This window comes from Oncorhynchus tshawytscha, linkage group LG16, assembly GCF_018296145.1.
Source record: "Oncorhynchus tshawytscha isolate Ot180627B linkage group LG16, Otsh_v2.0, whole genome shotgun sequence".
Lineage (NCBI taxonomy): Eukaryota > Metazoa > Chordata > Actinopteri > Salmoniformes > Salmonidae > Oncorhynchus > Oncorhynchus tshawytscha.
Window position 1 is genome coordinate 24,779,682 of NC_056444.1, and position 26,405 is coordinate 24,806,086.

The 26,405-nt window shown below is 41.8% G+C and overlaps 2 protein-coding genes across 11 annotated transcripts in view; one reads left to right on the forward strand and one right to left on the reverse strand.

Moving 5' to 3' along the window:
• The window catches only part of palmdb (palmdelphin b), a 37,445-nt gene extending 21,588 nt beyond the window's left edge, over positions 1 to 15,857 (forward strand). The window contains exons 5-10 of one of the 4 annotated variants that reach the window (XM_024374659.2): positions 1,318 to 1,432; positions 2,027 to 2,087; positions 2,185 to 2,322; positions 2,938 to 4,086; positions 4,993 to 5,018; positions 5,437 to 5,989. In XM_024374659.2, coding sequence (XP_024230427.1) covers positions 1,318 to 1,432; positions 2,027 to 2,087; positions 2,185 to 2,322; positions 2,938 to 4,086; positions 4,993 to 5,018; positions 5,437 to 5,442 — 1,495 coding nt within the window. In that variant the 3' untranslated portion in view covers positions 5,443 to 5,989. Of the gene's footprint in view, positions 1 to 1,317; positions 1,433 to 2,026; positions 2,088 to 2,184; positions 2,323 to 2,937; positions 4,087 to 4,992; positions 5,019 to 5,436; positions 5,990 to 6,190; positions 6,514 to 9,368; positions 9,453 to 12,208; positions 14,322 to 14,460; positions 14,553 to 14,684 lie in introns of those variants that run through there. The other 3 variants (XM_024374656.2, XM_024374658.2, XM_024374657.2) reach the window with 3 other exon arrangements.
• frrs1b (ferric-chelate reductase 1b) overlaps positions 15,856 to 26,405 on the reverse strand; it is a 30,167-nt gene continuing 19,617 nt past the window's right edge. For 4 of the 7 annotated variants that reach the window (XM_024374668.2, XM_024374666.2, XM_024374660.2 and 1 more), the window contains 15 exons: positions 21,739 to 21,934; positions 21,239 to 21,393; positions 20,889 to 20,983; positions 20,556 to 20,709; positions 20,224 to 20,406; positions 19,929 to 20,027; positions 19,604 to 19,754; positions 19,048 to 19,161; positions 18,738 to 18,853; positions 18,454 to 18,540; positions 17,500 to 17,597; positions 17,322 to 17,380; positions 16,977 to 17,120; positions 16,350 to 16,417; positions 15,856 to 16,236 (listed from right to left, as the gene is read on the reverse strand). In XM_024374668.2, the coding sequence (XP_024230436.1) occupies positions 16,144 to 16,236; positions 16,350 to 16,417; positions 16,977 to 17,120; positions 17,322 to 17,380; positions 17,500 to 17,597; positions 18,454 to 18,540; positions 18,738 to 18,853; positions 19,048 to 19,161; positions 19,604 to 19,754; positions 19,929 to 20,027; positions 20,224 to 20,406; positions 20,556 to 20,709; positions 20,889 to 20,983; positions 21,239 to 21,393; positions 21,739 to 21,934 (1,812 nt within the window). In that variant the 3' untranslated portion in view covers positions 15,856 to 16,143. Of the gene's footprint in view, positions 16,237 to 16,349; positions 16,418 to 16,976; positions 17,121 to 17,321; positions 17,381 to 17,499; positions 17,598 to 18,453; positions 18,541 to 18,737; positions 18,854 to 19,047; positions 19,162 to 19,603; positions 19,755 to 19,928; positions 20,028 to 20,223; positions 20,407 to 20,555; positions 20,710 to 20,888; positions 20,984 to 21,238; positions 21,394 to 21,738; positions 21,935 to 24,224; positions 24,327 to 26,405 lie in introns of all 7 variants that reach the window. The other 3 variants (XM_024374663.2, XM_024374665.2, XM_024374664.2) reach the window with 1 other exon arrangement.

The window sequence follows — 26,405 nt, forward strand, 5'->3', positions numbered from 1 at the left end:
ACTGTTCTTATAGCCCTGCCTGCTTAAACCAACCCCCTTAGAGAGGATTACTCCCTCAGAGTCAATGCAGATATATTTAAGCAATAAGGCCCGAGGGGGTGTGGTATATGGCCAATATACCACGGCTAAGGGCTGTTCTTCAGCCCGATGCAATGTGGAGTGCCTGCAACACAGCCCTTATCTGTGGTATATTGGCCATATTTCACAAAGCCCCGAGGTGCCTTATTGCTATTAGAAACGTGTTACCAATGTAATTAGAGCATAAAAAAATAAATGTTTGGTCATACCCATGGTATACTGTATACTATATATCATGGCTTTCAGCCAATCAGCATTCAGGGCTCGAACCACCCAGTCTATAATAAGTACTTTAAGAGAGTAATAGTACCATTATGCAATAACAATACTAACTTCTTGAGAGTATAGAGTGTTACTCTCTAGTGTTATAGTGTTAGTGTATATAGCTTTTAGTATAGCTCTCAGAGTATAGCTGTAAGTGATAATATGTTCTATCAGAGAGAGGCACTGTTATATTTTCTGATGGTAGAACATTAATAGAGAGATGAGTGAACTGGAGGGACCCGTCTGTTGTCTGTCCTGCCATGCTGCCAGCAGTGATGTGATGAGATGGGCTCTGTTCACTGGACAGTATCAGAGTTGTGTGATAAAGCTATGTCCTAAATGGCACTCTATTCCCACCCTTTGCGTCCCGGTCAAGAGTAGGGCACTATTCAAAAGTAGTGCACTATATAGGGAATAGGGTGGCATTTGGGACGCAGACAAAAGCGGCAAACCAATCTAGAGAGAAATCCTCCTCATCACCTGGACAAAACAACCTATCAAGGATCCGGATGAGGGTTCAGAAATAGACTTTGACCCCTGACCAAAACAACCACATTTAGAAAAACACATAAACAGCCTATCAATTTTCACCTTAATGAGAGTATGATTGAATGTAAAATATTTAAATATTGGATGCAAGTAAAATAGTCATGTTTTTCTATTTGATATGAGCCAAATACAGTACATATTCAGTGTTGTTTTGATTGACATCCAAGCCGCATACTGATAAACACAAATTCAATCAAGCAATCTATCTCCATTAAAGAACAAGCATAGTTAATAGTTATTGCATATGCTAATTTACATGTGACCGACTACCAATGATTATGGTTGCAATGGATAAGGTAATTTCCATGCAAATGTCAATTTGTTTTTCTGATTTCCATATGAATACCACTGCTTGCTGAGTGATTACTGTCTGTTTGGGCTGATTGCGGCTGCTAAGCTGCTCTATGTTTTGCAACCACTTTACAGAATGGAGACGGAAATAGAGGCTCTGGAAACACAGGAGCTGCAGATTTCAGCCAACGAGGAAGTGATTCTGAAGAGACTGAAGGAGGTGGAAAGGACTGCAGAGGACATCATCAAGGTATTGCTCGTCTAATACTAACATTAGACCATTACTTTGTGCTTATAATGTGGGACGTGTATTTATATCCATTATTCTGGTTCTTTGGGAGAACAACAAGGGTTCCTGGGTATTAAGCCTAATGCTTGAATCTTGAGTTTGCAGTGTACTTGGATTATCATTCTCACCGTCAGCCTTACACTAACAGCAATGTGGTGATGGATAATGTCTAATAATCTGTGTCTATGTTCTTTATATCTATGGGGCATGGCTTCATTCCAATGAAATGGAGGATATTATTTGAATATGCAGGTAGTGATTTCTGTTAAAGTTGTTGTTTTTTTCCACCAAGAGGTTACTGTGAAATGACTGTGTGGGTGTGCGGCGGTTAGCAAAGGTCTGCTTTCAGAGGAAAAGGTGATGCGAAATGGAAGGCAATTATATTGATGGAGGGCAGAAGGTGCCACTGTTCTAGTTGCATGTTTTCTGATTCCTTGGATATGGTGTCTAATCACTAAGCGGAAACAAACCTCGAGACGTTTGGAAATCATCACTAATCACTAACATCCTTCCTTTTTCACCTGGCTTGTTGTGATTTTCACATCATCCTTTCAGTCGGTTTTGATTGTGAACACCTGTATCTCCACACAGGAGTTAAATGCCGAGTACCAGGCAGGTAAATACGTCTTCCTAACATTATATTCCTATATTTATTCCATGTTAACATCTTCTGGTGGACCTGTTGTGAACTGACTGGGATGTTATCTTTACAGACCCGATACAATACATTTACGCACCGATTCCAAATATGCCAGATTTCCAGATGCAAAGGTCCATCACACCTACCAGTAGACCACTGAGGAAAATACAAAATCCACAGGAAGGACTTGATGGCGAAGAACCAAAGCAGGGTATATAAACAATATACAGTATTCTGTATGCGATATCTGGCCTATGTTATTTAGAGTGAATATTTGTGTACACACAATGAGTGGCCATCTGCACTCTTTTATAGTGCTTAACACAACATTGCGTCATGTCAAAGGCCCGTAGGTCTCAGCAAGCAGGATCATGGAATGAATAGAGACCTGCGCACTGTCGAAAACAGAAAAAGCAGGATGATATCTGGAATTATTAAGCACTTCACCTGTACATCACAGAGTATTTTTATGTGATATGGGCCTTTATATGATCGTTCTCTGTCGGTGACTCATTTGGATTCCTAGAACATGGACTCAGCTTGAATCAGGCCTTGACACCTGCTGTTCCAATTAGGCGGTTTCAAAGCCTGTAATTTAATGTTTTTAGCATGGCGGAAATTGGATAAAAAGCTTTTTTCATTTGTCAAGGATCTATACTTTGATTATTGATTGAACACATAACTACATGAAAACAGTTTACAGACAGGAGTTATAACCTACTGTACATATTTGTGGTACATTCAAAATACATTCAGGATGTTTTATGAATCATAAACATTGTGTTCTAGTTGTTGTCCATCCTATGTCCTCTCTCTCTCTCCATAGCTATGTTCGCCATGGAGATCAGTGTAGAGAAGGACATAAGAACAGGAGAGAGCCAAGTCGTGTCCATGACCACCCTAACCCCTGAAGAGTTCCAACAGAAAGGTGTGAAGGTCTACGATGATGGGAAGAAGTCTGTCTATGCCCTACGCTCGGAGGGACAGGTGACCCGGAATGGGGTGGGGGTGGGCGAACTGAGTAACGTTGAGGTGGAGGCGCTCCTGCGCCAGGCTGGGGATGCAAAGGTCCCCACCGAGGTCCAGTACCACAGGCCCGTCTACGCTGCTCCTTACACCAGCAGGCCTTCAACCCCTGCATGGAAGCCTGAGCAGGGACACGTCAGCCCCAGTCCTGGTGAGCCCAATGGCCATCGGACATCCATTACAACCCGCCATCCTCAAGCCAGCCCTTTCCAGATGCTTCCAGAAGCTCTGCCCAGAGATGGAGCCCAGAGCAGGGAAGAAGTAGCCAGCTCTGCCCCCTCTCACATTCCAAACATCCACGCCGACAAGCATCTAGTGCAGCCTCAATCACCCCCCCATCAAAGTTTCAAAACTGGCCAGAGCCTAACCAATGGTAGCAGTGGAAAAGGCCCACACCCAGATAAAAACAGACCAGCTATCATCGCAGTCCTGAGTTCAGGAGAAAGCCGCACTCCCATACCGCTGATAGAGAATACTGTGACAGATTGGGACAGGCAGTCACCAATCTACCCCAACTGTCGTCAGTCTCCATTCAACCCCAGCAGTCGACAGTCACCATTTTACACCAGTGACAGTGGTGAGTCCTTCTTCAACATCATGAACACCTTGCCACCTGATCTGGACTCTGAACCAGTGACAATGATCTTCATGGGCTACCAGAACGCAGCAGAGGAGGAAGATGAGGAGAATATCCAGGCCGAGCTGGTCGTCATCGGAAACGGCGATGATGATGAAGAAGATGACAACAACGTACCCTCATACCACCCCGAGGGATACCGAAGCAAAATCTTCCAACCCACAGCTATATGCAACAACAACACAGACTATACTGCAGATTCCACAAACTCTGAGAGTCTGCTACACCGACCCACGTTCACCCACAAACCTGGCAAGCGCAGTTCTGACCCAGACAAGCAGCCCCTGGCCATGGAAGTGCCCATGAGCGCAGGTATCAAGACGGGCAAAAATAATTGCTGCTGCTTAGGGGGCTGGGGCTCTTCAATCCCTCTCATCAAATGCTAACCTAGCCTCTCATCTACTCTAACAGCCTAACACTCTCTCTATGATCTTGTGAGCCTTTGAGATCACACGCGAACACTGTGGCATCTGTACCAACCTACCCACAGCCCAAGCATGTACAGCATTCTCTAACTTGTGGTCCCTACGTTCACCCTCTTTTGTCTTCCTTTAACAAGATAATAAGGCACAGTTTTAGAGCGGTTACCACACCTGGCATTACTTTATGTGGCCTTATTTGATCTATAGTCAGCTTTGACAACTGAATGAAAGCTTTTAACTGTTTTGAATGGAAACAATATCGGAGAGATGTTGTCATGTAAATCAGTGTATTACTAACTTGTTTTTTTGAGACTTTAGCTCCATCCAGTGGCCGTACTGCTGAACACATCAACATTTGCTTGGTCATGTTCTGGGTACAGGTGTACTGAATGCCAAAGATGGTGCTGCTGCTTGTAAGGAAAGGCATTACATTTCTCGAATGAGATGTTTATTTTATTTTATATAAGATTAAGTGCTTGGTCATTTCTAATGTATGTGTGTGCTATCTAACTTAACTGTTCTGCATAATGTCTGCTTTTGAATCTAAACTAATTAAAACTAATTTGTCATACTATCCACTGGTTGCAGTTCTCTCTTTGTCAATTCAGACTACAATTTCACAGCATGGCTAAAATGCTGACTAACTGACTTATACCACCAATCCTACAATACTCTTTCAATATAATGATTTACCTGACTTCAAAGGGTGATCATTTATACGTCACCATTTAGTAATGTTTTTTGTTTTTCCTCCTCCCTGAAACTCACTCTCCGTTGTTGTGTTGCATTGGTACAGATGTTGAACTGTGTTCCATGTTCAAGGTAATGTTCTGTCTACGCTGTTTTCTTTTGGGTGTCTATTGGCAAGCATGTCGTTGGGTATTTCTTCCTAATCCATCTGAAAAGCCCAGACTTACGCTGAGGAACATGAAGTGGTATTTGCTTAAGAAATACTTACATAAGCGTTTTCTTACCATTATATAAGCTACAATTTCGATGGAAAAAATCCCTTCCACCCTAAAAATGTTTTTCCTAAAGAAGAAATCTTAGAGACAGCAAGACAATGCACAAGTATTACATATGGATATTCACACAGGTTGTTCTTCTTATACCATGGAAACCTTCAGGAGAACATTTTATATTACTGGGTTTGTGGGATGATTGACTTTAATTTAGGTGAAAATCAAGATTCAGTCAAAAAATATTGAACTTAAACATTTTCTATTTTTCTTATCCACAGCTTTGAAAATGAGAATGGCAAAGCTAGGGGGAAAAGTGTAACCGGCAAAGTGATTGATACCCGTCCCTGACGTTACTATTCTGTGAAGAATAAGGAACAGAAAAGAGTGGTCCTATGAAACAGACCTTTTCTACACACTATTTTGCTCATCAGATACAGGACGTCTTCTAAGAGACAGACCACTGACAAGACAGATGATCAGAATTGTATTTATATTATCATGGAAGTGCCAAGATGGTCTATGAATGTGTGAAATTGAAAATGTCTGTATGTCAATCATGCATTTATGGTATGCCTGTGTTAAAGTTATTAGGTGTAGTATTCAATCAGCAACAATATTTATTCAAAGACATTTGCTGATCATTTCTAAAATGGCTGTGAAGGTGTTTTAACGCCAAAGTGACCGACCTTTTTCTGCTGTCAGTGCTTTTACAAAATCTACAATGAGGAATTCATTCCTGAATTATTAATGCCATTGGTAATATTATGCATACTAAATTGGAAAATAAAAATGTGTTATCTGAATAACCAAAGAAAATGAATAAGAAAGACTTTTATCAACATGTTATTTCTATGGTTGAGAGTTTGTACATTGATTGACTATACATTCAGTGAAGGGATTGTTATCAATTGAAATAGTCAAAAAAGCATATCTGAACTCGAAATACACGCAATCATCAGTTCAAGTTACAGCACACTGGGCAAACCTCAGGAAAGAAAACCCGAGAAGGTTGGAAAGATTAGAACTTGAACAGTAACTTCCTGGTTTTGACTAAATGCGTCACAGGGTTATCATAGTACAAAACATCAGCATTCGCAACGTTACTCACAGCAGAGAAGTCTTGGGTACGCTCTTTATGAATATGCGACAGTGTGCGTGTGTGTGTGTGTGCAAGGGAAAAGGAGAGAGAGAGAGACCATCTCTTTGCACCATCCACACTGCTCTGCTATTGGTTGCTTCCCCTCTACACACATTCATAATCAGAGTTCTAGTCTCTGAGGCTACAGAGAGACAGAGCGCCAGCTTAACACTGCTAGCCAAAACCAGTCTACAATCACCTGCTGGACTGGCATAAGGTAGGACCTCAGCAACAATAACACAGACAGAAGAGTTTTTCCTTTGTACGGAGTACTGACAGGGACTAGAAATACCAGCTGGTTTTATAGACCAGAACTGTTATTGCATGATGTAACTTGTATTGGTTTGCTGCAATTGTCTCTTGTAAAAGTCTAAAAGGATTATGATGATGAAAGGGCATCATATAGATAGTGGACTAGAAGTGGGTCTTGAATTGGAGTGTGCTACAGTGTGTGAATGTGTGACGGTGCGTTAGATTAGGTATAGATCCGCTGAGGTTGGTCAAAGACGGTATAATTGTTGTAATACAGAAAAACAACACAGCCACAGGTACAACGGAAATATATTATTACATTCTGAACAAAATTAAGGTGTTCTGACAATACATTTGGATTATATTCAAATGCTCATATTTTATATTTATATTTCACTTTGGACTGTATTAGCCAAAAACTAAATCCTTGCTGAATGTATTGATGTATTCAGGTCATTTGAGAGGTTTTGGGGGTTAAATTTAAGTGTGTAGAAAGAGATTGCAAATGTTTTCATTTGATCTTTTACTAAAACTTCTTCTTTGATCATAAAACCTCTGAATGGAAAGATCCTCCTTTCTATTCATTTATTTTCTATATTTGCAAATAATTATTTGGTGGGTGCTTATAATTGTCCTATTTCACACATGTACAAGTGTTTATTAATACTTGTGTAAATTGAAAATGTGATTTTTGCATATACCAACTCTCCCTGTGTCACGGCCAGGGTCTGCAATTATCAACGGCGACCCTGGAGCAATTAGGGTTAAGTGCCTTACTTAAGGGCACGTCGACAGATTATTCATCTTGTCGGCTCAGGAATAAAAACGACCAACCTTTTGGTTACTGGCCCAACGCTCTAACTGCTACAGGTACATCAACAAGATCAAAATGAAGGAATTTGTTTGTCAATTTCATAAAAGTCACATGCACACAAGTGCACTGCAAATGACAAAGGTAAAAGAATAAGAACTCATCTCTCTGTGTTTGCCTGAAAGCAGCAGCAGGTGTCCTTGCATGTACGGCATGCATTTCATTACACATGCATTACATTGTGCTGTCTGGGAGTCAGGTAGAGGTAAGAGTTTTAGGTACTTGACTATGCAGATAGCGAGTTGCTGAAGAGGCCTCCATCATCACCACTCCATTTAGTCATTCCAGCCCGGGAGATAGCCAGGTGCGCACACACACACACACACACACACACACACACACACACACACACACACACACACACACACACACACACACACACACACACACACACACACACACACACACACACACACACACACACACACACACACTTTCTAACCTCCTACTATAGAGTCTGTGACTCTTACAGCTCTATCAAGTCCCGTTGATAAATTCAAATGATAATGACATCACCCTCACTAGCTAGCAGTGCATAGCAACAAAAGCTCCAAATGTAGTTCCATCCAATTAGAACGTCACTACTATTGACGTTTGTAATGGTGAACAAGCTAGCAGTGTAGGGTGTTTTCAAAAGTGCAGGAACACACCACATTTATTAGTTACACAATCTCCGGCAAAAAATCACTATACCACATTTTTCCGTCAAATTAATATGTCACTACTATTGACGTTTGTAATCATGAGAATTTGACCTATCAACACCAGAGGACAGACTTCATGTTCTTGTTGTCAATGTTGGGTGTTTCAAGATGTTAACATCGGACGAGATGAACATGTAAACCTTGCAGGGCTCAAGGTTTCTTAGAAATATTCTATCACACTAGTTTCCTTCAGGTCATCCTCAATGATTTCCATACACTAGATGACTCATAGGGGGGCACTGTGTTGAAGCCCCGTCATTGTACAAATATTTTGGAAGCTAAATGCATTTATTAATGTCTACATTAGTTTTTGCCACATTTATTCTATTACACACATTAATGCATACTTTTAAATTATATTATATGAGTTAAACTTGAAAACTAAATGTTACTGTCCCCACTAAAACAACTAAATACTTAAATACACTTACAATTTTGACTTTAAACATTTAATCAAAATACTGTAGAATTCCAGTGACAATATATCCGACTGGTCAGTACAAAGCCTCTTAATGGCCAATACATAGCATGAGCAATTCAGGGTTTATATACATCATTGGTCATACTCCATGTTTCCAACCCACCCACGTACACCATGTCTCTTTTCACCGAGCCTGTTCTGTTCCTGAACTTCACAGCTACTGTTCCTTTTGTATAGAGAACAGCCTTGAAACTAATAAGCAGAGTGTACAACAGCTTTCTTGCCAAGCATCCTGCCTCCTGCAGGCACTTACGAATGACGCACATGCAAGCGACTTCAGAATTCAACGTGGCATTTAGTTGATGTGTAATTTGGATGATGCTTCGCAAGCTGGGAACACACACAACAACAACAGAAACACATCACAAATGTCACATGGAGCTTTCAATCTCATTCCCTGCAGAAAATATCTCCATGATGCCACCATTCAGGCTAAAATCAATGCCATCATGACCTTGGTCACCTATTGAGTGGCTTGCTAAAAGTCCATGGATTACACAGGGGCACTCAATGGCCACTCAGTGACTGGGAGTGCACTAGGACACCACCATAACATGTAGCCACATCCGTGATTAGGAAGTAGCCTGAGGAACAACCATCTCCAGCATCAACCTCATCACAATGGCATTTCTGCCAATAGAGTGCCCCTCTAGTTCTTTCAACATGGGTACCATTCACTGATCAACACCTCTGATCAGTTATCAATAAGGCTGGGTATTTCTCCCATCGCACCACACACAGTCACTCAGAGTCCATGTTGGGTGTTTGTTGTGAAGAGTGTATTTTGATTTGTCTGGACCAGTAAGATCAAGATGATCTCCTTCTGGCTCATCTGTTGGAAGCTTCTGGTAGGTACCATAGGGTCATGTGCATTTGATTATATTTCTATGGCTATGATGTTCTGTTCCGTTCTAACACATCAGTTCTGTCTCTCTTTCTGTGTGCTTGATGCTAATCTCACATTGACGCTGCATGTTTTATTGCATACAGATACTAAGACACGACAGCTCATGCCTGAGAGCCTGTGAGACTGTGGTGGAAGTTTGTGCACTCAAACTGTGTGCTAAGTGGTATGACTACTGGGGGTTGCCATGGTGCTCAGCACTTCTGTCTTATTTTTGATTGGACTTAATGGCTTTTTGTGTTTGGCTTGATGATGTGTCTATTTCAGACCTTGGACAGAAGGAAACTTTGTTTTATCCATCTTTGCCCCGTTGTATTGTCGCAGAGGAATGTTTGTGTTGCATTTGTGTGGGATTAGATGGTTCAAAATGATGACGGAGACAGAAAGAAAAGAGAGGAAGGTTAGTGGTGCTGTCAACCAGCGGAAATACCTTAAGCCCTGTATCACCTCTGTTGTTTGTAGCTACACAATACAGACTGCATTGAACTAGCTATCTGGTTCTGATAAAGCAGGGATAGAGAAATATCTGGGAGATGTTGCTGAGCTGACAATGGAGTTAGGATATCATATTGTTGTGCCTTGCCAAATTATTCCACCTAAGAAATATTTTGAATGACTAAACTATTATCTCAACACATTCACAGGGAGAAGAAATATAAAGTTATAAATATGTTATGCTATTTCACAAAATATGTTTTGATTTGATTTGTCTGACACATTGTCAAAACATCCAAACAAAACAATCCTGACAATAACAGCTAATAACAGTCACAATTAAAATCTTGTTTCACAGTGTTTTTTTGTAGCAACAGCTCTATAACAACACAAAGGAATTTGCCTACAGTGACAGTTGTAAAGAAAGTCATAGGATAGATGAGGATTATGGTCTCATTATGAATGACTGTTGGCAGTCCTTGCTGTTTGGAGCTGTTAAATACTGCGAGCTTTGGTGTGAAAGAAGCCACAGCTCAGTGCTTGATGTGAGCCTTTCTCTGGAGTTGGGCTTGGCAAAGACCCAGGTTGAACATTTAGGTGGCAGTTTCCCGGATAATCTCCATTGAATGTGCTTTTCAGTCCAGGATTACGCTTAATCTTTGTCTGGGAAACAGCCTCACGATGTACAACACATTTTACACAACGGATAGGATACAAGAGATGCTTTTGATTAGCTTGTCCGGTCATAGATGCAGAACCGTGGATGGAATGATGGAGTTAAGATGAGAAGGAAAACACTGTTTCCCTGATCAAATCAAAGCAAGACACCTGACTTGCGTGGCGTCATGGAGACGCTGTATATTCCACTGAAACAGTCAGTTTTGGTGTTGGCATCTAATCAATCCCTGTGTGGTGTGTGAAAAGTAGGTGATAATGAATCACCATCCGTAGAGAAAAAGTCTAAACGATACACAGTAAAGTGTGGATAGCATAAATCACAAATGTGACATGTAAATACTGTTTGAGAAAATAGTTTTATTTTCAGTAATTTCAGAGCACAGAACAAATTTCAAATTCACCACGAACAGTTCCAACTATAACATTTTTAAGAATCATTACATTTTTAAAAGCAAATGAATTCATTTCCTCAGGTTAATTGACTGGAAATGCATGTGTTGTGTGTTCTGCTCAGCCTGTCACGGTTTTTCTATCCAAGTTTTTCCCTCGTTATGACACCAATCAGCAGTCAGTTTCCTGTCTCTCCCATGGTGGTGGTGCTGAGCGGCGACATGGGGACACCACTACCCCTGGGCATGCTGGGGGAGGTCTGCGGGTGTACACACACAGAACAGAAGTAGTGTATAATAACACGCACGCACACACGCACGCACGCGCACGCACGCACGCACACACACACACACACACACACACACACACACACACACACACACACACACACACACACACACACACACACACACACACACACACACACACACACACACACACACACACACACACACACACACACACACACAGCGTGGGTGATAGTCAATCCTGCAGTCTTATATAAGCCGGAGCCAGAGCCATCTAATTCAGCTGGTACGACTGGTGTTCTTGTTCAGCCTCACTGTGGATTAACCCAATTTGTCAATTCACTGCAATAGTAAACAAACAACTTTGATGAGTCCACCCCTCTGCAATTACATGTGATCCTCTCTGTTTTGTTTTCAATGTGTTTGGTACAAATTGTAAAGTGGCCATAGATGGGAAAGGACAAAGATAGGATTTGCTTGGATTGGTTTCTTATGTGTTCCACAGGATTCAGATAGACTCTGTAGAATGTTTTTTTTGGCCATTTTATGAACATATTTCTGAGTGAATACCAAACCCTTTTACCTAGATCTAGAATCAAGCAAAACCTCTTCACAAATGATCTGCTGTCTGTTCTGTGTAATATACAGGTCACTGTAATAAGGTCTATTGTTTGGCTGAGCTGTGTAGAAAAGGCTTTACCTATCACTTGGGAAATAAGGGGACAATATAACAGAGACATTTCAACTAAGTAAGAAGGGGGAAAGAAGGAGAGGAAGAACAAACCAATCTAAAGCCTAGAGAAAGGCTACAGAGGGAAAAGAGAAAATGATTTTCATATACAAAGTGCCAAACTCAGCGATACTGCACTCAGTGAGGGAATAACATGTAACACTGTAACAATTCCCAATCTCCCTTACTGACGGGTGAATACCTTTTCATTTCTTTCAGAGAGCTACCGCTGTGGCAAGTGTGACGGATGGTAAAGAACTGAACGAAGGTTGCAGTAACCCTCAGAATCACAATCCAAACGAACCCAGATCCTTCTCGAAGGCAGTAACCATGGAGACCAGTGAACAAACGGAGATGACCAGCGTAATTGCCTATGAAAAGGAACTCTCGCTCACTGACTCAACTGAAAACAAAAAGGGCTTAGGAGGAACAGAAGAGGAACAAGTCTGTTTAGAGGCTGACTCACTAGAATCCATAGGAAAGAAAGCGTTGCTAGAAATTCTAGCAGATTTACCGGCTAGTATGATCGATGAGCTTGACGGCTTAGGAAACGGGCTCTGCACAGGTAACCCGTTTCGAAAGGAGGCTTTGTCTAGCCATGAAGAACTCAACCGAAATGAATCCATCACTTCGTCTGTCTCTGACACACCGTCAAGTGTTGACAGTGTGTATGAGAACGAAGCTCATCGTAAGAGACAGGACACCCAAGAACTAGAACAGCCTGAAGATACTGTGTCCAACCCAGAGGATGATGAAGATGGTGAGGATAAAGACACAAAAGAGATTCAATATGGCCCATTAGAAAACTACATCAGTGATGTCCCAGAGGAGTCTTTACTAGAACAGTACATCAGAGAGGAGGTTCTGTCGGATGTCTCCAACGAGTCCTGTCATGGTCTGGACCCAGACGAGGTGGATGAATGCCTGCGTGTTGAGATAGCAGAGGCCTCTTCAGACGATGAGAGTGAAGATGGAGCAAATAAATGGAGGGCAATATTTTCCTCCTCGATCAACCATGAGGACGATGATGACTATCTGGATAGCCTCCAACTGAGTGCACAGGATCTCTTCGTCCAAAAGGTTGAAGTGCAAAACGTTGACAACCATGACGATAACGAGGAGGAAGTTCAAGTGAAGATACCAAAGGAAGAGGAACTGGAAGTGTTGGAGCAACCAGATTACCTCACTGGTATTGCACAAGAAGTGACATATAACCCTGCAGCACTGCTCCAAAGTCTGTCCAAAATCTCTGAAGACGAGGAGGGAAATGGCAATGGTTCAAGGCACAATACATCTTGCAAGGCAGATCCCAACAAGAAGCTTCCAAAGGACTTCTGCGTTATCCAGGAGACCAAGAGTGAGAACGTCAGCACAGAGCATGTGGACTTCCAGCTGGCCCGGAAACAGTGGAGGGAGATGGAAGAGCAGACCAAGAACTTGGTGCTGTCACCCACCACAAAGCAGTGTGGGCCCCTCATGGGGAGCCACAGCTTCATGTACACTCCAGTCAGGAACATTGACAGGCCCAAGACGAGAGATACGAGCCTAGAGAATTTGGCTATGGGTGGAGCTGAGTATCCCCACACCCAGTTTAGCCCCTGCTCAGAGGACTCAGGCCTGGGCGATTCCAGCTACAGGTCCCCTTATGAAGAATTCCCAGAGACCTCCATTGAGAGGGAGATCCGCCTGGCCATGGAGAGAGAAGACAGCTTTAAGCGGGACAGGGGTTTCTCCAATGGGACGAAACCTACAGAATGTGCTCAGACAAATGCCAAGCCAGTCATCTTGCTCCCAGCAAAGCTATGTCAGGAGGTTGACGAAAAGAGGAAGACATTTGAGAGTATGGAGGACGGCATCTGCAACATACCCAGATCCAAAACTACTCCATCATTCATTATTACGTCTTCGCCGGCAAAGGGGCCACTGAAACACGATCTGCCTGCCAACAGCATCATTATACTAGAACCGGAAGGAAGTCCAAGACATGGCGCCAGAGACACCTCCAGAGCTAACGAGTGGCACTCGGATGAAACCTCCAATGCCAACTTCATCATCCTAGAGACATCCAACCTGATCATCAGGAGCGCCTCAGAGTTCTGCCTGAACACGGCCTGTGAGCAGCAGGGCCAGGAATGCTCCTCAACGTTCCTCAACAACCCCTTCTTCAAGCTGCGCTCCAGGAGCCAGCTGTCATTGGTGGACGAGGAGATCAAGATGGTGAAACAGCGCGAAGAGGAGCTGAAGAAAGAAAGAGCGAACATCTATCCGAAAGGGATGTACAACAACACAGGCCTAGTGGCCGAGAATCTCATGGACAGCTTGTCGTTTGAAGGTAAGTTTATACAAAGTTTGTCTCATATATTTGGTCAGGAAGAACTTCTGACCCTACTCTTAAACTAAGCCAGAACATATTGTGCTTTTGTCTATGAATATCAACCAATTGAAAACATTGTGTCTTGGCCATATTTCAGCTGATGCGCCACTGAAGTGTAAGTCTTCGCCATCATCACCAATGAAAACTGCATACAAGATGGATCGCTCAGCCCTATCCTGTGATCACAGAGTAAGTGAACCAAAATTCTGGTTGTGTTATCATACAACTACCGTAGTCGAGTGTCAATATCGCATTTGATGTAAAGCATAAATATAATTGAAAGAAAGCCACAGGAGCTCAAATCAGGTGATTGTCTCTCAGTTTCCTGAGGTTTATGGAGCCGGAGGAAGGCGTAAGAGCGCCTTGGCGCTACGCTGGGAGGCTGGGGAGTTTGCCGAGTGAAGAACAGAGTACAACCCGCAGTCACTGGTGAAAATATTGTCTGTCCACTTTCAGCTGAGTTAATAGACTTAATGCAGTGCTGCAAACTCATGTTTGTTTCATGTTGCGACATTTAACCACACTTGCTGCTTCTGTAATGTTATCGATTCTCTGGTCCAAGTGCCAGGAAATAGTATTGTGTGTTCGCCCGCCAAGATGCCTGAATGTAAATGAATGTAATGTTTAGTCCACAGAAGCTAACATTTTATGACATTTTAATGTGAGAAAATCTGAAAACATATTTTGGTGTATTGTCTTGCTAAAGGAAAGAAGCTTATATTTATTGTACTTTCGTACTGTGTTTTCCAGAAATATTGGTGTGGGCATATAACATACTGTATGATACAATCCTATAACATGTAACTTGTATCAAAAAATATATTCAATCAGTTGCTGAAATCTGAGATATGATGAACGGACATTATACACCATGTGAAATCATGTTTGATTGAAATACATTTTTAACATTCCCTTAAAAGCTGGAATCCTTAATGGTGAAACCACCACATCCTTTTGCGATACTTTAAAAACAATAACGGCGATTGGCAGCCAGTGGCGCCGTTTCCCTTATTACGGATTCCATGTTTAAAATAAAATACTCTTTCCAGAATCAAAAAGGAAAAGAGTAAAAAAAAAAAAAAAAGCTTATTTATAAAATTTAAAAAACATTTCTATATTGTGCATTTCCCTACAAATGTCAGATGTTTACAATTTTCAAAGGAGGAAAATGTTTCTGCTTTTAAATAATTATTGAGGCAGAGTATTAAACAAGCTCCATTTTTTGAGAATTGCCATTTAACGCTGATAATAGAGTTCATGAAACAAAAAATAATTGACATTGTTTCATTAAGTATGTTTGTATGCTTACTTGTTACTGTTTTGCTTATACAAAAATCACCAGTATTGCTTGCTAGCATTTTAAATTGTGTAAGGAAATGACCTAAAATAAGAGAGAGAGGCCACTTTATTACATTAGTTTTCAGGTGATTTTCCTTGTATTCTTACTGCAAGTGTTCAATAGATTAGTGCAACAATAAATACCACGTATGAATACATTTGTTCAAAAGTCTTTATTTTAATGACAGGGGGAATGATTTATAGAGTATCTTAAGATGATGTAACATATTTATTCAAATAAGCAGACAGATTTAGTTCTTAAATACAAATGTTGTTCATCCATTTACCATTTTTTAAGGACACGTTTTAATATGTTCAGTGGAATCTTAAAAAGGAAATGGCAGTAGTGTGTAAAAAAGAGCAACATGGCTTAATTAAGTAATACATAATCTATACTATTATTGTCTACAATGACCCCTAACAAGGAGTATGTGATTCCCAGTCACACATGTCTTATTGTGTTTAGGAGAACAGACAAAAATCCAACATTTCCCACGAGGAACACAGCCAAGACAATCTTTTTGAATCGAGATACCTGAAAGAAATTGGAGTAAAAATAAAATCAGTGTGGACCAACTTATTATAAAAGAACACTTCTCAAAAATATATCCAAAACATATATAGTTTATACATTTATTTCAAGCTTACCTTTCTCTGTCTCTCACTATCCGAGTGAGTACCCAGAATCTTTTCTTCGTCCTCAGCAAGAGTCCTCCCTGTACAGAGGTTAGAGATTTACCACAAAGTTCCAGTATTCAGAATACATAGAGATATTTGGCTTTCTGTGTGACAACTACATCCCTGAAAATAACAATTTAATAACAATTTAAACCTTATATACACACATTACTGTAAGAGAAATACGTATTAACTGTAATCAAGGAAGACATCTCAACAAGTGAAAAATGATTTTACATACTCAAGTCTGTCGTTATGAAGACTAGTGTTTTTTTTGTTGACATTTAAACCTGCTTAGCATTCCTGCCCACGCACCAAACAATTTGTTTTTTCAATTCTCTTCTATGCTTAATGGAATCAGACTGTGTAATTGATTTGTTCCCTCCAAGCAAAACAACATTGATTATTAAACAGTCAAATAATTACATTGTTATAAGGTCTAATTCAGCAGTTCCAGAACCAGGGACATATTAAAAGTTAACAATTGTTGGAAATAATAGGAAGTGGGAAAGGAAAGAACAGCATGGAGAAGGTTGTCATTGTCAATAATAATTAATTCTTAAAAAGATTTACCTGAATAAATCAAAAGAAACCAACCTGTTACGATGACTACTTTACTGTGGAACTCAAGTAGCAGGTCTACCAGGACTCCCCAGACAACGCAGCCTGCCAGGACACCAGTGGACCAGGGGCCAGGGAGAAGCAAGGCCTGCTGCTGAATACCCAGGAAGATGGCCACAACTACAACAGGAGAGATACTGGGGTTATGATTGACAGGGTACAGAAGGTTGTTGCAATCACTAGGTTTGGATACACCATTGTTGCTGTTGCAGTCATTGTACTAAACATTGCTTTTATTGTTGGCATCATTATCCGTATATCAAGATAATAATCGTCTTCATCATCATGTCAACATTGTTAAGATTAAGATTTATCTCTAACCTGCAAGTACCCGTGCAATAGTGCCTGTTCCCAAATGCATCCAGTTGAATATGTACCTTCTGTGGAAAGACCGTAAAATACAGCACAGTTGATTCCTGGATCCTGCTACACAATATAGATAGCTAACATGTTTGACGGATCTCAGAAACGGATCACTGTAGGGGGATTTAGGTTGTACCGTGAGGAGTCTGTGGCGGGTCTGAGGAGGGCCATGATAGGCTGGATAAAAGATAGAGCCATGACAGTACAGCCCAGGTAAGGGTGGGAGCCGGCATGCTGATGGAGACAGCGCAGAGCAACAGTATTACAGTACAGAATTAGACACAGTAGAGGTGAACAACACTATAGGTATCTGAGCAAACACTAGAACAACACTACAGGAACCTCTGAACAACAGTGGAAGATAAGAGAGGAGAGGATCAACTCGATGGATACAGGGTACAGAAGTCCCTGTAAATAACAGGAATTGACTTGGCACACAAGATACAGTCAACCTCAAAATAAAATACATTTCTTGGAATTTTTGGCAGTTATACTAAATTGGTCTTCCAGCTGACTCTGTAGCACTTGAAGGGAAGGGTGACCTCTAAATGGTCACTGGGGGGAATAGCACCAAAATGAAAATATATATTTTGGCAGGACGCAAAGTGGACAAATGTTTGAAAAAGCCTTCCTTAAAAAGATAAACAGGTGCAGATAATTTCAACCATCGATCAATGTCACTCCAACAAATTATTGTTCTCCCATACATGCTTACGCTGAAGTAATGCTAGTTATTCAGCTTTGTAAGTCAGTGATAATTGGTTACTTGGCTCAAATACAGCACTCAACATTCTCGCTCTTGTCCTTCTCTGTCCAGCAGGGCCAGAATGACTAAGGCAGACAGACAGCTTGGTGGAGGAGGCAGCATGAGAGAAAATGGAGAACATGACACACAGCTGAGTGGTGATGATTCAGTTCTAAGACAGACATTCAAATAAATTTGATTCTAAGACACACAGGCACTCAAGCAGCTAAATTACAATGACACAATATATGGCCAGCCAGCCAGAAATACAGACAGACAGATGGAGTGACTGACTGTCAGATGTGTAGCATGTGGTGATGACCGAGGGAGGTATTCCAGTCTTACCCTGCTCCAACCGCCTCGGTAGATGAAGGGTAGTGAGAATCCCACACAGGTAAGGAGCACGGTCAAGGTCATCAAGGCTCGGTGCACCTGTAGAGACATTCACAAAATCCTACATCATCACCACCATAGTGAAAATAGGGTTGAAATAACACTCGTTTTCAGGAGGAAATTCAGAAAGATGGTGGTTTGAGCATTATCTTTCACTAACTCATCTCTGATAACAAGCCTTAGAATTAACCAAATATATTAATCAAGACAAAACACTTTAAACAAACCGCCTGTACCTGAAACCATAGCCTGCGTCCAAATAGTCTTGTTTCTGGCCAGTCGTGTTTGAAGTAGCGTGCAATGATGACCCCTGTGGTCACTGTCGTCATCCAGGCCACAAGCATAAACACACCTGGGGATACAGAGGGATACACACTTAGTTCTCTGTGTTTGTATGAGCCAGACATATACTGAAACAAGTGTATGGAACTTAAGTGTTAAACGCGTGTTATATTAAGTAATGAAATGTGTGTCTTTGTTGCAACACTTCCTATTCAAACAAGGCAGGTCATAAAAGGCTCATCTTTCTGTAAACTACCGGCTTACCATGGAACTTAATGAGCAGGGGAGACCTGGAGCCAGCTAGATTCTCGGGGAGACCTGTGATGACTGTCTGATGAGTGGATATCAGAGGCTGCCGGTCATGTCTATAGATCACACCTTAAGATGGATGGATGGATGGATGGATGAAGATAATGTCTATGTCTGGGACCATCACTAGATCCAGCACTGCCAGTTAAGCACTGTGGTAAATAGATGTTGGAACTATTTACCAATGTTTTATTATTGGCACGTGATTCACACATATGGCGGGTATGACTACTGTACTAGATAATCACAGCTTAAACCAGAAATCTCACGTACAAAACAGCAGTGAGCTCGTTCAAAACACTTGGCACAGCCTAGCCCACACCTGAGTCAACAATGAGGGGTTGAGGTCAGGAATGTTTAATCTAGCCACAGTAGATGTCAAGTTCAGTACCAGCATCTACAATATATCTGGCACAATAGGAATAATCAATAATATCTATGAGACTATAGTATAACACCAAAAGTTGGTAAACAAATAGGAAAAGCATTACATAAAGACACATGGTCATACCATCTTCAGCCCTCCCGTGGGCTATGAACAGGAAGTAGCTCTGGTCCAGGCTGAACCTGCTCTCAATCTGACGGGGGAGGAGTATGTCTCTACGGAAACGACACTGAATGACCCCATCTGCCAGCTGCCAAGCTGTGTCTGAAAGAACATTCTGGAGAGAACACAAAAGGTCATAGGTCAAAGATCAGTGAGGTACTATAGAGGTCAATCTATGAAACAACCATCTAAAACAAACAAGCAACACACAAATAACAAAGAAAAACATTTCACAAAACTATTATTTCATATTTTTATCAGAACTTTGCAAAACATAAATTGTGTATACCTCAGAGGCCAATTCAGGATGAGCTCGGCCAGAGACATATGCAGCATTGATGTCCACACTGTCCCCATCTCTCACACACAGGTATACATCATCATTCCCCTACACATAAATACAAAACTCAAATGAGTTACAATTATATTGTAAGGCTTCATAAAACAAATCTCACTGTGCATATGCCATATTGAAATGCCACAGATAGTAGCCCGAGATTTGGCATATCATTTAAGTCCACACTAGCTCCAAGTGGATAAATTATAGAATACTTCTTTGGTAGTCTTTCTGGGGTCATACCAACCATCCATTTGTCCAGCGACAAGGCGAAGGACAGGTATCCATCAGCTGGTCCACTGAGCTCAAACAGCACAGTCCGCGCCTCTGGAGTGAAGGAGAGGAAAAAGCACAGGGGGTCTCTGCCTGGGTCGCATCCCACAGGGTCACGCAGACAGGACTTACTCCTACCACAACCCTCTGAGCTGAACTGAGGAAGAGAGGGAGAGGGTTCAATTCTCCATCACCACCACACATAATCATCATCCACAGCCTGTCGGTCAGCGTAAACATTATGCTGATTCATCCTCAGTCTCTTCTCTCTATACTTAGAGACAATCCTGGTGGTGAGTGACTCACAGGTCTGGTCAGCGCAGACAGAGTTGTGGTCACAGCAGCAGTAGTGGTGGTGGGGGTGGGGTTTGGTGGTGGAACCCCAGTCGCCCCATTCAGAGACACCACCGGCCCTGGGATCTGCACCCAGTAGACTTTATACTTCTGCACCACTGTGGCCCTGAAAGAACAATATAATGATATTATTAAGTCATTTAGCAGACGATTGTTTTTATCCACAGCAACTTACATAGCTGTCAGCATTGATTCAGTACAGCATCAACAACACCTTAGCAATAGAATGGAAGAATATCACATTTAGCGATTGGCATAATGAGAATAAAGGAGATAATTACGCACATAAATTGGACACCGGATGGGGGGTTTTTTGGAGCCTCCCACACGGCCTGTATCTCTGTCTTCTTGGATTTGCTGGTGTGGCTTACTGCAGATCCCTTCAAAATGACAGGGTTGCTTATCATACAATAAACTTCTCTTACACAGTACTAACTCCATTGGAGGTGTGTGGCTGAGACAAGTAGCATCTTGTCTGTTTTACTAATGATATGGCTGGTGAAGGTGGTTGAGGACGGCATGATATTCAAACGCAACCGAATAGTAATTCCAGACAGCCAGAGCTTTACAATACTTAGCTTGTGTTTCCAGCAATCATGTAGTATATAATTGAGGTCGGGTAACATCATCTCTACCTGTGTGTGGCCACAATGTAGGAGCTGTGACTCAGAAGGGTTGAGGAGGCTGAATGATCCAACAGCCGGACCGTCCGGGTTCCCAGCATCCCTCGCTTCAATCAGGAAACCTTTGAAGGAGATGCTTCCAGATGTGGGAACAACCCGTAAGGTCACTGTTAATAGAAAGTAAAAAACTCAAGACATTTTCATTTTTCAATTGTCCCAACCCCCCCCGAGACACACAAATACACACACCCACAAAGAGGTAGGAGGAATGGGTAAGACACAGTGCAGCACCCCCGGGAGCAGTTTTGGGGTTAATTTACTTGCTCAACGGCACACTGGCAGGAGATGGTTTCTAGAATACTAAACTTTTTCAGTTAAATATGCTCTTTGAAATATTCCAGGGAATATGGATGAGAATGAGCTATTTTGTTAACTTGGACACATTTACACCGATGTGAACACTAATGTTGATATCCCTATATAAAACCAGAAACAAATATATAGTAGGCTACCTGTGATATGGTCACCAGGGCGGAATGTGGGTTTGTCCAGGGTGATGTTATAAGGGGCAGGTTTAGAGCTGGAGTCATGGCCATGCTGTGGTGTCATATCTCCGCACGCAGGAGACACTTTTCCATTGGCGAAGCCAGAGGCCGTCTTTATTAAACACACAGCCACCACCACTAACAGGAGATGTGGACCCGGCATCTGGAAAGACAAGACAATACAGAGGTTATAATGAAGGTTATGAAGATGGAGTTTGTATGAGAGTTCAGGGTCATACAACATACGGTAACGACTAATGGCATTTTTGGTCATGGGTAGACCTATGCTTATTCTGGTTCTTAGCTAGCTTGCAATTTTAAAAACATTTTTTTTAATTATTTTTTTCCAAAAGACAAAATGATTCTTAGGCTACTCAATAGCTTACACATAGGCCTACAGTATGGCACCAGAGAGGATGGAAAACCATATTGACTTTATTTGAAGGCACTTCATAAAGAAAGAGTGGGAAGAGGAAAATGTTAGTGGACTTCCGATTTACAGTTGTGTGAGGATGTGGCCTATCGCCATCCTTGCACAGTATGGGCATTCCATTAGGCCTAATTGGGCTAATGTCTCCCCTTATACTCCTGCTATTGCACCGATTTGATTGTCTACATGTTACTTAATCTAAGCCCAAATGTTACCTATTATGCTGGAGGATTACCCCAGTATTTATAACATCACAATAGCCATTGTGGTTGGAGATATGCAAGGAGTCTTTCACCTTCACCTTACTTTGTTTGGTCCACGCTCACAGTCATATCAATAATTACACTAGCATTTACACTAGCATTTGATTTAAGGTCAGCCAATTATGCCTTTTGCAGTCTTTAAAAGCCAAGGAATTTCTAACTGTATAAATTCAAATCGATTGCTCATTGTGAAAAAATGTTTGGTGTGTCCAATAGAGAGCAATAGTAATGGCGTCTTTTTGCAGGCACTAGCTCTGCCATGGTTCGTTTTAGTGATGCACTAATGACATTTTTGGCCGATACCGATATTTTCCTTTCCAAAAAAAAAACAATACCGATATCTAACATTTTAATGGCCTTTTAAGCATTCTAGTACAGTTAAATAGTTACACACACACGGACGCAGCGGTCTAAGAAACTGCATCTCAGTGCAAGAGGTGTCACTACAGTCCCTGGTTCGAATCCAGGCTGTATCACATCCGGCCGTGATCGGGAGTCCCATAGGACGGCGCACAATTGGCCCAGCGTCTTCTGGGGTAGACCGGCATTGTAAATAGGAATTTGTTCTTAACTGACTTGCCTAGTTAAATAAAAATGTCACACACACACAGAGAGAACAAAAATATATTTTCTTGGCATTTACGTATATCCCCATTACCAGTAAAACATCATCAAAACCTATATTTCTTTCATTTACTTGCTGTGCTGTTTCATTGTTCATTTGTTCAGTCGTTTCATTCTCAACCAGGATTTCTCATTCTATGGAACGCCGTTTGGGTCTTTGCGTGTCAAATAACATTTCACGTGTCAATTAAGCTTGGCGACCAATCAGGACCTGAATATGACTGCATGTCACATTTTAACATTTTAATTTAACGCGTTTATACTTTTAGGTAGTTGTTACACATTGATTACACTGCATATGTCATAACGATTCATCGATACGTATGCTATGATGCTGGTAAAGTTGTCTCGCGCACCCACAGTGCTGGTCAATAAAAAAACCTTGCTAGCGCATGGATGCAAAGAATGTTCTTCCCCAAAAACATAGCAAAACAACAATCTGTTTTAGTAGCTATAGTTTGCTAACTATATAGCTAGGTGTAATCATCTAAAATAACCAGAATTTATAAGACAGTTCTTATTTGATTAATGGTGGTCGGACCCATCTATGTGAAGCTAGCCACAATAAGGATTAGCCACAATAGTGGACTTTGCGGTTAGCCTTCAAAATAAAAGTATGTCATCGACAGTAATGCAAATTAATACAAATAGTATAATTACGCCATAATTGAATAGATCATGCTAAACAAGGTCGGAATGTTGTTAGATAAAATCAACAAAAGACAATTTGTTAATTTGACAAAAAACTGTTGAAATCACACTGGATGTATTATACTTTAGAATTGCATTGGGGGCATACTTATTTCACTGTACAGCCTTACCTATGGATTGTGTATCAATGACATGGGGTATCAGTCTACTCAGTGACACCCAGAGAACATTAGTGTCGTAGCTCTTATTGCGGGACTCTGAAACAACTGAATTGAGCCACATTTTTTGTCAACCTGTGTATTGTCAACCTATGTGTACAGATGATGGTGCCGGAGGGTAGGGTTGCGGTCTTATTGGCTCTCAACCAATCCTGCTATTTTGTTCGTTTTTTCACGTTGTTCGTAACTTGTTTTGTACATAATGTTGCTACTACCGTCTCTTATGACTGAAAAGAGCTTCTGGACATCAGAACTGGGATTATTCACCTCAAAATTGGACGAGGAGTTCTTCTTCAAGGAGTCGGACACGAGGGATATACTGCAGACACCCGACCAGGCTCAAACCCCGTGATTCGCTGGAGAAGGAAACTGAGATTGAGGCAAAAGATCAGGGTGCCTTGTGAGGATCAGGCGACGAGTGACTTAATCTGCCCTTGCCTTCCGTTCTGCTAGTGAACGTTCAATCACTGGAAAATAAATATGGCGAACTGAAAGCACGTATATCCTTCAAAATGGGACATTAAAAAAACGGTATAATCTTGTGTTTCACCGAGTCGTGGCTGAACGGCGACATTAGCATACAACTGGCAAATTATACACTATCTGCAAGACAGAACAGCAGCCTCTGGTAAGACATGGGTCAGGGGCCTATTCATTTGCGTAAACAACTGCTGGTGCACGATATCTAAGGAAGTCTCAAGGTTTTGCTTGCCTGAGGTAGAGTATCTCATGATAAGCTGTAGACCACACTAACTACCTAGAGACTTTATCTGTATTTTTCGTAGCGGTCTACATTCCACCACAGAGCGAGATTGGAACTAAAACCGCACTAAATGAGCTATATTCCGCCATAAGCAAACAGGAAAACGCTCATCCAGGGGCGGCGCTCCTAGTGGCCGGTGACTTTAACGCAGGGAAACTTAAATCAGTTTAACCAAATTACTATCAGCATGTTAAATGTGCAACCTGAATGAAAATATTCTAGACCAACTTTACTCCACACACAGACGAGTACAAAGCTCTCCCTCGCCCTCCATTTGGCACATCTGACCATAACTCTGTCCTCCTGATTCCTGCTTACAAGCAAAAATGTAAGCAAAAATGTAAGCAAGCACCAGTGACTCAGTCTATAAAAACAGTGGTCAGATGAAGCAGATGCTAAACTACAGGACTGTTTTGCTAGCACAGACTGAAATGTGTTCTGGGATTCTTCCGATGGCATTGAGGAGTACACCACATCAGTCACTGGCTTTATCAATAAGTGCATTGAGGACGTCGTCCCCACAGTAACCGTACGTACAGACCCCCAACCAGAAGCCATGGATTACAGGCAAAATTCACACAACGCGAAATGGTAGAGCTGCCGCTTTCAAGGACCTTATAAGAAATCCTGCTATGCCCTCCGACGAACCATCAAAACAGGCAAAGCATCAATACAGGACTAAGATTGAACCCTACTACACAGGCTCCGATGCTTGTCAGATGTGTCAGGGCTGGCAAACTATTACACACTACAAAAGGGAAGCACAGCCGAGAGCTGCCCAGTGACACAAGCCTACCAGACGAGCTAAATAACTTCTATGCTCGGTTTGAGGAAAGTTACACTGAAGCATGCATAAGAGCATCAGCTTTTCCGGATGACTATGTGATCACGCTCTCCGCAGCCAATATGAGTAAGACCTTTAAACAGGCCAATATTCACAAGGCCACTGGGCCAGACGGATTACCAGAACATTTAATCAGAGCATACGCTGACCAACTGTCAAGTGTCTTCACTGACATTTTCAATCTCTCCCTGTCGGAGTCTGTAATACCAACATGTTTCAAGCAGACCACCATAGTATTCTTGGGGACAGGGACTAAGGTAACCTGCGCAAATGACTACCGACCCGTAAGCACTCACGTCTGTAGCCATGAAATGCTTTGAAAAGGCTGGTCATGGCTCACAACACCATTATCCCAGAAACCCTACTAGAACCACTCCAATTTGAAAAATGCACCAACAGATCCAAAGATTATGCAATCTCTATTGCACTCCACACTGCCCTTTCCCACCTGAACAAAAGAAACACCTATGTGAGAATGCTATTCATTGACTACAGCTCAGCGTTCAACACCATATTGTCCTCAAAGCGCATCACTAAGCTTAGGACCCTGGGACTAAACTCCTCCCTCTGCAACTGGATCCTAGACTTCCTGACCTGCCACTCCCAGGTTGTAAGGCTAGGTAAAAACACATCCGCCACACTGATCCTCAACATGGGGGCCCCTCAGGGGTTCTTGCTCAGTCCCCTCCTGTACTCCCTGTTCACTCATGACTGCATGGCCAGGCTCAACTCCAACACCATCATTAAGTTTGCTGATGACAACAGTGGAATAAAGAGATTATTGTGGAATACAGGAAAATTAGTACTGAGCACACCCCCATTCTCATCGATGGGGATGTAG